Raw genomic sequence first — 11,956 nt, 5'->3', positions numbered from 1 at the left:
CAGCTAAAATTAAAAAATTTTTTTTTTCACTTATTGAAAAGTAACACTAATTTATCACTGACTTTTTATTTTCTTTTAGAAAAATAAAGGGACTTCTCCATAATTACCCTAAACATGTTACAATGTAACAATGTATACTTGTTCTGTTTGGTTCTATTTAAAGAAATTTCTACTGTTTAAAGGGGCAGGTTATTATGTATACCAGCTTCAGTGTCTCAGGCCTGTAGTTTTAATACTAATACATATTCATCTCATGTGTTCTTTATAGTTTCCTATAGCACTTAGCAAGTTCTTTTCTTCTACTGGGAGTTTCTGTTCTAACTTGTTTTGAATTTTATCAAATGTATATATACTTTTAAAAGGCCCGGGGAGTGGGTGAAATTAACTTTAGAATTATGTAATTTATCAGATATAAGTGCATGTAGCTCCTAAATATATTTGTATATTAACATACATATAATTCACACTCACTTATAAAGATAATACAGTTTGCTTTAAAAAATAAAAACTATTCATGCCAGCTAGTTTTGCAAAATTTTTATGAGAATACTATTATTAAAAATTATTTTAAGTCTTTGTTTACTGAAATAGTCTATATAGCCACGATTCCCTATATAAGAAGGAAATCATATAACTTCAGTTTACCTAAGGTGGATTATATTATGCTAAAAAAGTGTACTAAGACTACACGTGTAAACATTAGGCTATAGCTGACTGGGCCTCTGGTGAAAATGGACTACATCATCCTACCTCCTTATTCTCTGTGTCATCTAAATGCTACACAGGTGTAGTTGAGTGCCTTCTCAGTTTCTTTCCTCCCTTTATATTCTAAACCTATATATTCTATGCAGCATAGAATGTATAGAAATAAAATTGAAATTAAGATCCTTTAACTGCTTCTGTAAGCAGGTCCCTCCTTTTGTCCAGTACTGGACTAGTCAGCTCAATGTAGAAGTTATAAGTCATCATCCATTTGAAAACACTTGTAATTTCTCTTCCAGTAATCATATTAATCAGTAAATTGTAACACTTAATTAGAGTTTTGTGTAAAGAAGGGATGCATGCAATCGAAGGTTTTATTTCAGTTAACTTAATTACCCCATCTCAATACTGGACTCTACAAGTAAACATACACTAAGCTGGCCTTGGGGACTTTTGTACAATATCTAACATCTAGGTCATGTACTGGAGTCAGTATTTATTCAGTGCAAACACTAAGACATTTTATATACGTACTTCTCTATAAAAAAAGATTACTGTTAAGAATTGAAATATCAGAGATTGCACCTATTATTTTGAGCATGTAGAAATATGGATTTATATACTTTAATATATGATCAATATACAGTTAGAACTGATGTATTTCAGTTAATTGAAATTTTTACTGTTTGGTCTTGTTAAACTGCCTTTCAGGATGCTAGCCATCTCTATATTGAAAGACTATGTTCAGACCAACTTTTAAAAGAATGAAGACTGCATTGAGATTTTAGTTGCTAGGTAAAATGAGAAATATGAATCATATGTAACAAGTCAAATTTTAAGAAATACAGCTACAGAACTATACCTTTCCATCCAGAATATTTTACCAGGTTCCTGTAAAAATTCCTTGTCCATAAAGGTCATATTCTTTATAAAGGACATATGCTTTTAGACGATTTGGTAATGGAAGAAATGACATGAAGACAGGGCATCGCAAATGCAAACGTCCCATACACTTCCGGATCTTTAGGCGGCACAGATGTTTTAGGGAGCGAGGGTTTGCTAAAATGAAAGAAACAGGCACATTATTCAAAAGGAAAAAATTGAATTTTTAGTGATTTTAGGGTTTAGTTAGCAAATGTATTTTATACTTAAGCCACCAAGATTTTCATTTGCTGTGACAAAATGGAAAAGTGTATAAGGAAACAACTTTTTACTTCTCATTGCAAACCTCATAGATATGGTTTCAGAGCCACGTCAAGTTAGAGTCTAGAGACTGGCACCAATTGCAGGTCTGGCCTGTGAGACTTGAAGTTCTTAAATCTGTGTGTATTAACCCTCTCACCCCCAGCCTGTCTTGCCTCTTGGGGTCAGGCTAAAAACTAAAGATCACTACCCAGGAAAAAAATGAAAAAGATTCTTCTTAATTTGACTTATGTGCTACTGTGAAAGAATTTGGTTTGAAGGGTCATTTGTTAATCTCTGTAGGCTTAGATCTTATCTTTTTCTCATCTCTGTTTTTATTGCCATTTCATAGCTTTTAATCTCGTTGTTTATAGTGTTCCAGGGGATTAGGAGGAAAGTATTACCTACCTATATAATAAGTAGTTAGCTAACAGATTTTATTTATTGGGATATGGTAGTAAGTACAAATTAAGTGTAGTTATAAACGGTAACATTTTTTAGATAGGAATAGTATTTTTCTTGGTTTCTTTAGGTCAAGCTTTTAAGAGTGTTCTACAGAACAAATAAGAATACAATTAGTATTTTTGGTAAGAATCTTGTACAAGAAAGAAAGATACTCACTCAAGATATTATGGATTTCTGACCAGAGCACCTGTTTTTGGAGCACAGCTTTCAACTTTGAACAAATCTGAACTTGATCAACATAATCAAGCATTACTCGAACAACCATTCCAGAGAGATGTTGCAGCCATGACAAAGTTATTACTTCACAAAACTGAGGAAGAAAATCAGAATTATGAAAGTAAATGAAAAACTATTTGGGGGTTAGCATAGTAATCAAAAGAGCACTAAACTGAGAATCCAAGGTCTCAAGTTTCTCATTTATAAACTAAGGAATTGAGCAAGAAAATGTTTCTTAGCTCTAACATTACAATTAAAAATCATGCTACATTTACCTTTAGAATTGGATTTGAAGAACTCAGCTTTATGTAATGGTGGTATACATGTGGGGTGGAGAATTTATTTTTTCATTTTGTCAAAATAGATATTCCCTGACAAGGTTTCAGGAAATATGCTGTTAGGAGACTTTTAATGTATAATAAAGTCTATGATTTTTCTACAGTCATTTTTGTATGAAATATTTGACAGCTATTCTGAATTTTATTTCTCCAAGTAATTTCAAATGATGCTTATAAACAATTGAACTTTTTCTTAATCTGTTATGACACCATAATTCCATATTTGGCTTATTGCAATTCTGTAACAGCTAAAATTAAAAAAAATTTTTTTTCACTTATTGAAAAGTAACACTAATTTATCACTGACTTTTTATTTTCTTTTAGAAAAATAAAGGGACTTCTCCATAATTACCCTAAACATGTTACAATGTAACAATGTATACTTGCTCTGTTTGGTTCTATTTAAAGAAATTTCTACTGTTTAAAGGGGCAGGTTATTATGTATACCAGCTTCAGTGTCTCAGGCCTGTAGTTTTAATACTAATACATATTCATCTCATGTGTTCTTTATAGTTTCCTATAGCACTTAGCAAGTTCTTTTCTTCTACTGGGAGTTTCTGTTCTAACTTGTTTTGAATTTTATCAAATGTATATATACTTTTAAAAGGCCCGGGGAGTGGGTGAAATTAACTTTAGAATTATGTAATTTATCAGATATAAGTGCATGTAGCTCCTAAATATATTTGTATATTAACATACATATAATTCACACTCACTTATAAAGATAATACAGTTTGCTTTAAAAAATAAAAACTATTCATGCCAGCTAGTTTTGCAAAATTTTTATGAGAATACTATTATTAAAAATTATTTTAAGTCTTTGCTTACTGAAATAGTCTATATAGCCACGATTCCCTATATAAGAAGGAAATCATATAACTTCAGTTTACCTAAGGTGGATTATATTATGCTAAAAAAGTGTACTAAGACTACACGTGTAAACATTAGGCTATAGCTGACTGGGCCTCTGGTGAAAATGGACTACATCATCCTACCTCCTTATTCTCTGTGTCATCTAAATGCTACACAGGTGTAGTTGAGTGTCTTCTCAGTTTCTTTCCTCCCTTTATATTCTAAACCTATATATTCTATGCAGCATAGAATGTATAGAAATAAAATTGAAATTAAGATCCTTTAACTGCTTCTGTAAGCAGGTCCCTCCTTTTGTCCAGTACTGGACTAGTCAGCTCAATGTAGAAGTTATAAGTCATCATCCATTTGAAAACACTTGTAATTTCTCTTCCAGTAATCATATTAATCAGTAAATTGTAACACTTAATTAGAGTTTTGTGTAAAGAAGGGATGCATGCAATCGAAGGTTTTATTTCAGTTAACTTAATTACCCCATCTCAATACTGGACTCTACAAGTAAACATACACTAAGCTGGCCTTGGGGACTTTTGTACAATATCTAACATCTAGGTCATGTACTGGAGTCAGTATTTATTCAGTGCAAACACTAAGACATTTTATATACGTACTTCTCTATAAAAAAAGATTACTGTTAAGAATTGAAATATCAGAGATTGCACCTATTATTTTGAGCATGTAGAAATATGGATTTATATACTTTAATATATGATCAATATACAGTTAGAACTGATGTATTTCAGTTAATTGAAATTTTTACTGTTTGGTCTTGTTAAACTGCCTTTCAGGATGCTAGCCATCTCTATATTGAAAGACTATGTTCAGACCAACTTTTAAAAGAATGAAGACTGCATTGAGATTTTAGTTGCTAGGTAAAATGAGAAATATGAATCATATGTAACAAGTCAAATTTTAAGAAATACAGCTACAGAACTATACCTTTCCATCCAGAATATTTTACCAGGTTCCTGTAAAAATTCCTTGTCCATAAAGGTCATATTCTTTATAAAGGACATATGCTTTTAGACGATTTGGTAATGGAAGAAATGACATGAAGACAGGGCATCGCAAATGCAAACGTCCCATACACTTCCGGATCTTTAGGCGGCACAGATGTTTTAGGGAGCGAGGGTTTGCTAAAATGAAAGAAACAGGCACATTATTCAAAAGGAAAAAATTGAATTTTTAGTGATTTTAGGGTTTAGTTAGCAAATGTATTTTATACTTAAGCCACCAAGATTTTCATTTGCTGTGACAAAATGGAAAAGTGTATAAGGAAACAACTTTTTACTTCTCATTGCAAACCTCATAGATATGGTTTCAGAGCCACGTCAAGTTAGAGTCTAGAGACTGGCACCAATTGCAGGTCTGGCCTGTGAGACTTGAAGTTCTTAAATCTGTGTGTATTAACCCTCTCACCCCCAGCCTGTCTTGCCTCTTGGGGTCAGGCTAAAAACTAAAGATCACTACCCAGGAAAAAAATGAAAAAGATTCTTCTTAATTTGACTTATGTGCTACTGTGAAAGAATTTGGTTTGAAGGGTCATTTGTTAATCTCTGTAGGCTTAGATCTTATCTTTTTCTCATCTCTGTTTTTATTGCCATTTCATAGCTTTTAATCTCGTTGTTTATAGTGTTCCAGGGGATTAGGAGGAAAGTATTACCTACCTATATAATAAGTAGTTAGCTAACAGATTTTATTTATTGGGATATGGTAGTAAGTACAAATTAAGTGTAGTTATAAACGGTAACATTTTTTAGATAGGAATAGTATTTTTCTTGGTTTCTTTAGGTCAAGCTTTTAAGAGTGTTCTACAGAACAAATAAGAATACAATTAGTATTTTTGGTAAGAATCTTGTACAAGAAAGAAAGATACTCACTCAAGATATTATGGATTTCTGACCAGAGCACCTGTTTTTGGAGCACAGCTTTCAACTTTGAACAAATCTGAACTTGATCAACATAATCAAGCATTACTCGAACAACCATTCCAGAGAGATGTTGCAGCCATGACAAAGTTATTACTTCACAAAACTGAGGAAGAAAATCAGAATTATGAAAGTAAATGAAAAACTATTTGGGGGTTAGCATAGTAATCAAAAGAGCACTAAACTGAGAATCCAAGGTCTCAAGTTTCTCATTTATAAACTAAGGAATTGAGCAAGAAAATGTTTCTTAGCTCTAACATTTGGAAAAATATTTACTATGTCTTTAGACCTATGTAAGATGTAATGAAGGTATGAAAGTGACTTACAGAATATCATTCAATTTGGCCACATGGCTATCTGGAATAAAGATTACCTTTCTAGCTTCACTTGCACCTAGATGTGGCCACCTGAGTTCTAGCCAATGAAATGGAAATGTGAGCAACTCCCAGAATGCCCTTAAAAAAGAGCACGGGGTGTGATGCTTCCTCATGCCTGCCTTTCTGTTGGCTGGGATGTTGATGCAAGTTTCTCTTGTGAATCATAGGCTGTCTAATTAGAATTCTATTTACTTCTGGCCTTTATGTGAAAGGGGAATGAGCCATCTTACTAAAGCCACTCTGGATTTTAACCTACTCCCACCTTGATACTCAAGGGATATGATAGTTTCCGTCTTTAATTTACATGCTCTTAGACAAAATGCCCATATGAGAAGTAATACTAGATGACAATTTAGAAAATATGACATATGCCTAAGTACCAAATCCTACATTAATCATAACCTAAAAATAATAAATCATACAATATTAAAATATTTTTTCTTTCACTTTTCAGAATTGATTCATTTTTATTTCCAGGTGTTAACAAGAATTTCTAGTGCATCTACTGTGTGCTAAGCAAGCATGGATCTGTAGGTTAAGGAAAGTGGTGAACAAGAGTTTTACATTTGTGTATTTGGGGGAGAGAGACATAATCAGTACAGTTTTAAGAAGATAATTTCAGAAAGTGATAAGTGCTATAAAAGAACAGTATTAAAAGAGAGTGATTAGGGAAGGAAACCACCTCAGGTAAGGGCTTCTTTGAAGAATTACTTGAAATGAGATCTGAAGAGTGGCAGCTATGTGAAAAGTTGCGGGGAAGAGCTGAAGTTGGGGAACTGGATAGGGGGAAATGAAATAAATGGGTGTGATGGAATTCAAGAGAAAATGTCTCAAGGGACTGGTATGATTCTTTTTTCATCAAAAAGGTGAATAAAAACCATTTAGTCAAATGTTAGAGCTAAAAGAATAAAAAACCTATGGAGACAGGTATTGGAAACCCAGAAGCATTTTAGCTGATAACACTTATTCAAAGAAAAAAATCATAATTGTTATACAAGACTGCATTCATTCTTCAAAAATATGGCTCAGACGTTGCTTCATTTGTAGAACTACCTAGGTTGAGTTAAATTACTGTTTTCCTCTGAATTTTCTGTACCTTTTACATTTGTCTACTACTGTGTTTATCATATATTAAAATCCAACAATGAGCTGGAGAGAATGGATGGAGTCTTATCTATTTCTGTAGTTCGGAGCCACCAATAATGACTATATAAGGTGATACAGTTGATACTGTAGTCTTACCATAGTATCTTTGATAACTGTAGGTGTCCAGCCTTCAAAAGCATAGAAAAGATGAACTTTGTCTCCATGAGGACAATCAAAGCATCGCTCTGTGTCATATCCATAATTCAACAGCATCCTGAGCATGACTTCGTCTTTCAGTGTGTATTGCAGTGCTGATGGGAAATGTAAAGGATTGACTCTGCAGAAGTAATTTACGTTGGCTCCATGCCGTAGCAGCAGATTTATCATCTCATAATTGCCCATCCTTAGGGCTATCTGGAGGCAGTTAACCGGGTCTTGATTAGGCAGAGCTCCAGCACTCAGAAGCAGCTTAACTGAAGAGAGGTCACCATTTGATACAGCAAAATACAAAGCTGACTTCCTGTGGTCATCATAGTGTTTACGAATTCTCTGATCTAGCATGAAATTTACATCAAATCCAGCCTGGATGAGAAATTCCAGACATTCAGGGTGTGCTCCTGCGGCTGCACAGTGAACTGGACTGATACCACTCTGCTTAATGGCAGCAAAATCCGTAACTGGAACCAAAATCTTTAAAGCTCTGAGAAAGAATTTCAAAGTGCATTTACAAATAGTTTTTGTTAAGATCCAGCATTAACATATTTATGATTGTTTTATACTAGCACTGGATGGTATTAATATTAAGTAGTACTTAGAACACAAAACCAATAACATAATTCCTAAATCCAAAAGCTCAGATATCAAGTAAAGCTAAATGAAACTACTATCTAGATTATAAACTCAGAATTAGCCTAGTCAGTGAGACTTGAGGTTCTTCAGATTGCTTAAAGACCTGATAGTAAAATAGTTCTATGTCTCTTCATAAGAATATGCCTGATTTTACCAGTTTCTAGCTGGTCAAGAGTTTTTCTATAAAAATAGAGTTATAGGATCAGAGATGAAGAATATAAAGTTCCCAGAAGCTATTCAAAAAAAAAAAAGCTATAATTTCTACTACTTAAGATAATGTGATTGAACTTACAACAAATGGCCTTTGTCAGCTGCCACGTGAATGGGCAAGTGGCCTGAATTCTTAGGGATGTTGGCATCAGCTCCATGCTCTAGCAAGAGAGCCACAGAGTCTGGATTTCCTCCACTAGCAGCTTCAAGTAAGATGGAAGAAGAATCAGAGGCCTGACCAAGAGCATTAGCGCCTAAGAGGAGAAAGAGTCTTGTTATGCTAAAAGTCTTTTCAACTGTATTAAGCATTCTTAACAATATATCACCACCACCACCACCACCACAAAAAAAGCAATTATTGAGCAGCCACTTTAGCAAAGCACTAAGAATCAAAGAAAATAGGCATCTCCTGCTCAAGCCGTTTATAATCTGGTTGGGAAGGGCGAAAATGTTACAGTCTCTAAATTATAAGTAGGTTGGCTTTCAGAGTAATTTTAGAAGTTACTCATTTGGAACTTGAAAATTGGAGGAGAAATAATTCTATAAAAGGTTCTATTTTTAGACTAGTTTACAAAAGCACACAACTCATAACACTTGTATATAGGGTGGTAATAACAATCCTGTTGGACTATATCACCATGCCATCTATGGATGTTGTCGTGGAAAGGGGCATATTTTTTCTGTTCCTATGGGGCTGTTCATAGTAAGAGACAATGTAATTGTTTTCAGTTGAAGTTGGGGACTGCTTATAGTTAAAAGGACAAATTGTAGCACTCTATGCAAAGTGTCATGTGAGCGGTGTGGGTAATAAAAGTACAGGTGTATCTCAGAGATATTGTGGATTCAGTTCCAGACCAGTGCAATAAAGCGAGTATTGAAATAAGTCATAATCTTTTTGCTGGTGGAGGGTCTTGCCTTCAATTTGTAAAAAACACATTTGTGAAACAAAGTGAGGCATAATAAAATGAGGCATGCCCGTATAGGTATAGGCAAAATGTCCTCTAGAAGATCTCAGGGCTAGGGTTGGGGGGTGGGGTGCTGAAGAAAAAGAAAGGAGTTTGGAATCAGTAGTGGAAGACCTCTCAGTAAGATGGGCTTTGAAAAAAGAATAGCATTTGAATGGACGAAAGGAGAACATTCTGGGTATATTCACAGTTCATATAAAAAAGATGTAGTGATTTTAGCAGACTCCACAGTCATCAGAATATAGCGGCTGCCCAAGGACCTCATTCCTAGACTGCATTAAGAAATGTCTAGCACTGTCAAGATGGTGAAGTAGGTAAATGTGCCTCCTCTCACAACCACATCAAAATTATAACTAAACCACAGAATAGCCATCATTGGGAGTCACCTGAAGTCTAGCCGAACAGAAGTCCTACAACTGGGGACACACAGAAAAGGAGGGGTGGAGATAGAGCAGGCTGGTCCCATACCCATGTGAAGTGGTTGAGAATCAGGAAGAATATCTTGGCTGCAGAGATCCCTCCAGAGAAGCGAGGGGTCCCAGCCCCACACTGGGCTCCCCAGCCTAAAATTCCAGTGCCTATAACATCTAGCTGTAAAAACCTGAGAGATTGTGGCTGAGTAAGATGGAGGGCTGCTGGAGTCACAGACATTCCTCTTAAGGAACCTGGGTGTAGATTTTCTCGCTGACTGACTCACTTGCTCTGACCTCCAGCACTGGGACATCAGCTGGAAAGCACAAGGGACATAAAAGGAGGAACTGAGCTGTAAACGTCAGCCAAGGCTCAACTACAACAGGAGGGCACACACAACCCATATAAGACACACCTGGAGCACTTGGCTTAGGTTACCAGGGAGACTTTGCCACTTGGCCCCACAGGACACCTACTACATAAGCCCAGTCTACTAAGATCAGAAGACATAGCAGCCCTACCTAATACATAGAAACAAGCACAGGGAGGCAGCGAAAATGGGAAGACAAAGATGTCCCACACGAAAGAACAGAACAAAGCTCCAGAAAAAGAACTAAAAATGAAGGCAAGCAATTGACCAGATGCAGTGTTCAAAATACTTAGATTATAAAGGTGCTCAATGAACTTAGGGGAAGAGTAGATGAATACAGTGAGCACTTTAATAAAGAGATAGAAAACATAAAAATGGAGATAGAAAACACACAAAACAGAAATGAAGAATACAATAACAATACCTTAGGAGGAATCAACAGTAGATTAGATGAAGCAGAGGATCAAATCTTGATTTAGAAGATAAGGTAGCAGAATACACCCAATTGGAACAGCAACAAGAAAAAAGAATCCAAAAAATGAGTATAGTTTAAGGGGCCTCTGGAACAACATCAAGCGTACTTTCGCATCATGGGGGTAACAGAAGAAAAGGGAGACTAAGGAATTAAAAACCTATTTTAAGAAATAGTGACTAAAAACTTCTATAACCAGGCAAAGGAAATAGACATATAAGTCCAGGAAGCACAGAGAATCCCAAACAAGATGAATCCAAACAGGCCCATACCAAGACACATCATAATTAAAATACCAAAGGTTAAAGTCAAAGAATTTTAAAAGCAGCAAGAGAAATGCAGTTAGTTACCTACAAGGGAGCCCCCATAAGACTAGCAGCTGATTTCTCAACAGAAACTCTTCAGGGAAGGGATTGGCAAGAAATATTCAAAATTATGAAAAACAAAGACCTACAACCAAGATTATTCTACCCAGCAAGGTATCATTTAGAATTGAAGGACAAATAAAGAGCTTCCCAGGCAAGGAAAAGTTAAAGAAGTTTATCATCACCAAGACAGTATTACAGGAAGTGTTGGACTTTTTTAAGAAGAAGAAGAAAAAAAGATTAAAAATATGTATAGTAAAATTGCAATAACTACATATCTACCAACAATTACTTTAAATGTAAATGGATCATATGCTCCAATCAAGAGAGAGGGTAACTGAATGGATAAGAAAATAAGACTTACATATGCTGTCTATAAGATACTCACTTCAGATTGAAAGAAACACATACAGACTGAAACTAAACGGTTGGAGAATGATGTTTTATGAAAATGGAAACAAAAAGCTGGGGTAGCAATACTCATACCAGACAAAATAGACTTTAAAACAAAGACTATAACAAGAGACAAAAGAGAGCTCAGTTATTTCACTTTTGGGCATTTATCAGCAAAAGCCCAAAACAGTACTTTGAAAGGACATATGAATCCATATGTTCATTTCAGCATTACCTACAGGAGTCAAGATATGGAGGCACCCTGGGTGTTCATCAATGGATGAATGGATAAAGAAGAGGTGGTATGTATATACAATGGAATATTACTCAGCCATAAAAAACGAATGAAATCTTGCCATCTGTAACAACATGGATGGACTTAGAGGGTATTGTGTTGAGTAAGTCAGACAGAGAAAGACAAATGCCACATGATTTCACTTATGTATAGAATCTAAAGAACAAAATAAACAAAACAAAAGAACTCATAGATACAGAGAACATTTTGATTGTTGCCAATGGGAGGGATGTTGGGGGTGAAAAATGGGAAAGGATTAAGAAGTACAAGTTGGTAGAAAGAAAATAGTTATGGGGATTAAAATATAGTATGAGGAATATAGTCATAATATTGTAATAACTATATACAGTGTCTGATGGATATTAGACTTATCAGGGTGATCACTTTGTGAGTTATATAAGTGCCTAATCACTATACTGTATACCTGAAATTAATATCACATGCCAATTGTAATTTAAAAAA

General features: G+C 34.9%; 1 protein-coding gene across 1 annotated transcript in view; it reads right to left on the bottom strand.

Annotated features, from left to right (window-relative positions):
* Positions 1 to 4,074: 4,074 nt before the first annotated feature.
* ASB14 (ankyrin repeat and SOCS box containing 14) overlaps positions 4,075 to 11,956 on the bottom strand; it is a 17,427-nt gene continuing 9,545 nt past the window's right edge. Inside the window, exons 7-10 of the mRNA XM_011371793.2 lie at positions 8,306 to 8,477; positions 7,321 to 7,864; positions 5,654 to 5,807; positions 4,075 to 4,909 (exon numbers count right to left, since the gene is read on the bottom strand). Of these exons, the coding sequence (XP_011370095.1) occupies positions 4,731 to 4,909; positions 5,654 to 5,807; positions 7,321 to 7,864; positions 8,306 to 8,477 (1,049 nt within the window). The 3' untranslated portion in view covers positions 4,075 to 4,730. The remainder of the gene's footprint in view (positions 4,910 to 5,653; positions 5,808 to 7,320; positions 7,865 to 8,305; positions 8,478 to 11,956) is intronic.

This window comes from Pteropus vampyrus, unplaced genomic scaffold (assembly GCF_000151845.1).
Source record: "Pteropus vampyrus isolate Shadow unplaced genomic scaffold, Pvam_2.0 Scaffold195, whole genome shotgun sequence".
NCBI classification, from domain to species: domain Eukaryota; kingdom Metazoa; phylum Chordata; class Mammalia; order Chiroptera; family Pteropodidae; genus Pteropus; species Pteropus vampyrus.
This window is presented reverse-complemented; position numbering and strand designations above follow the sequence as displayed.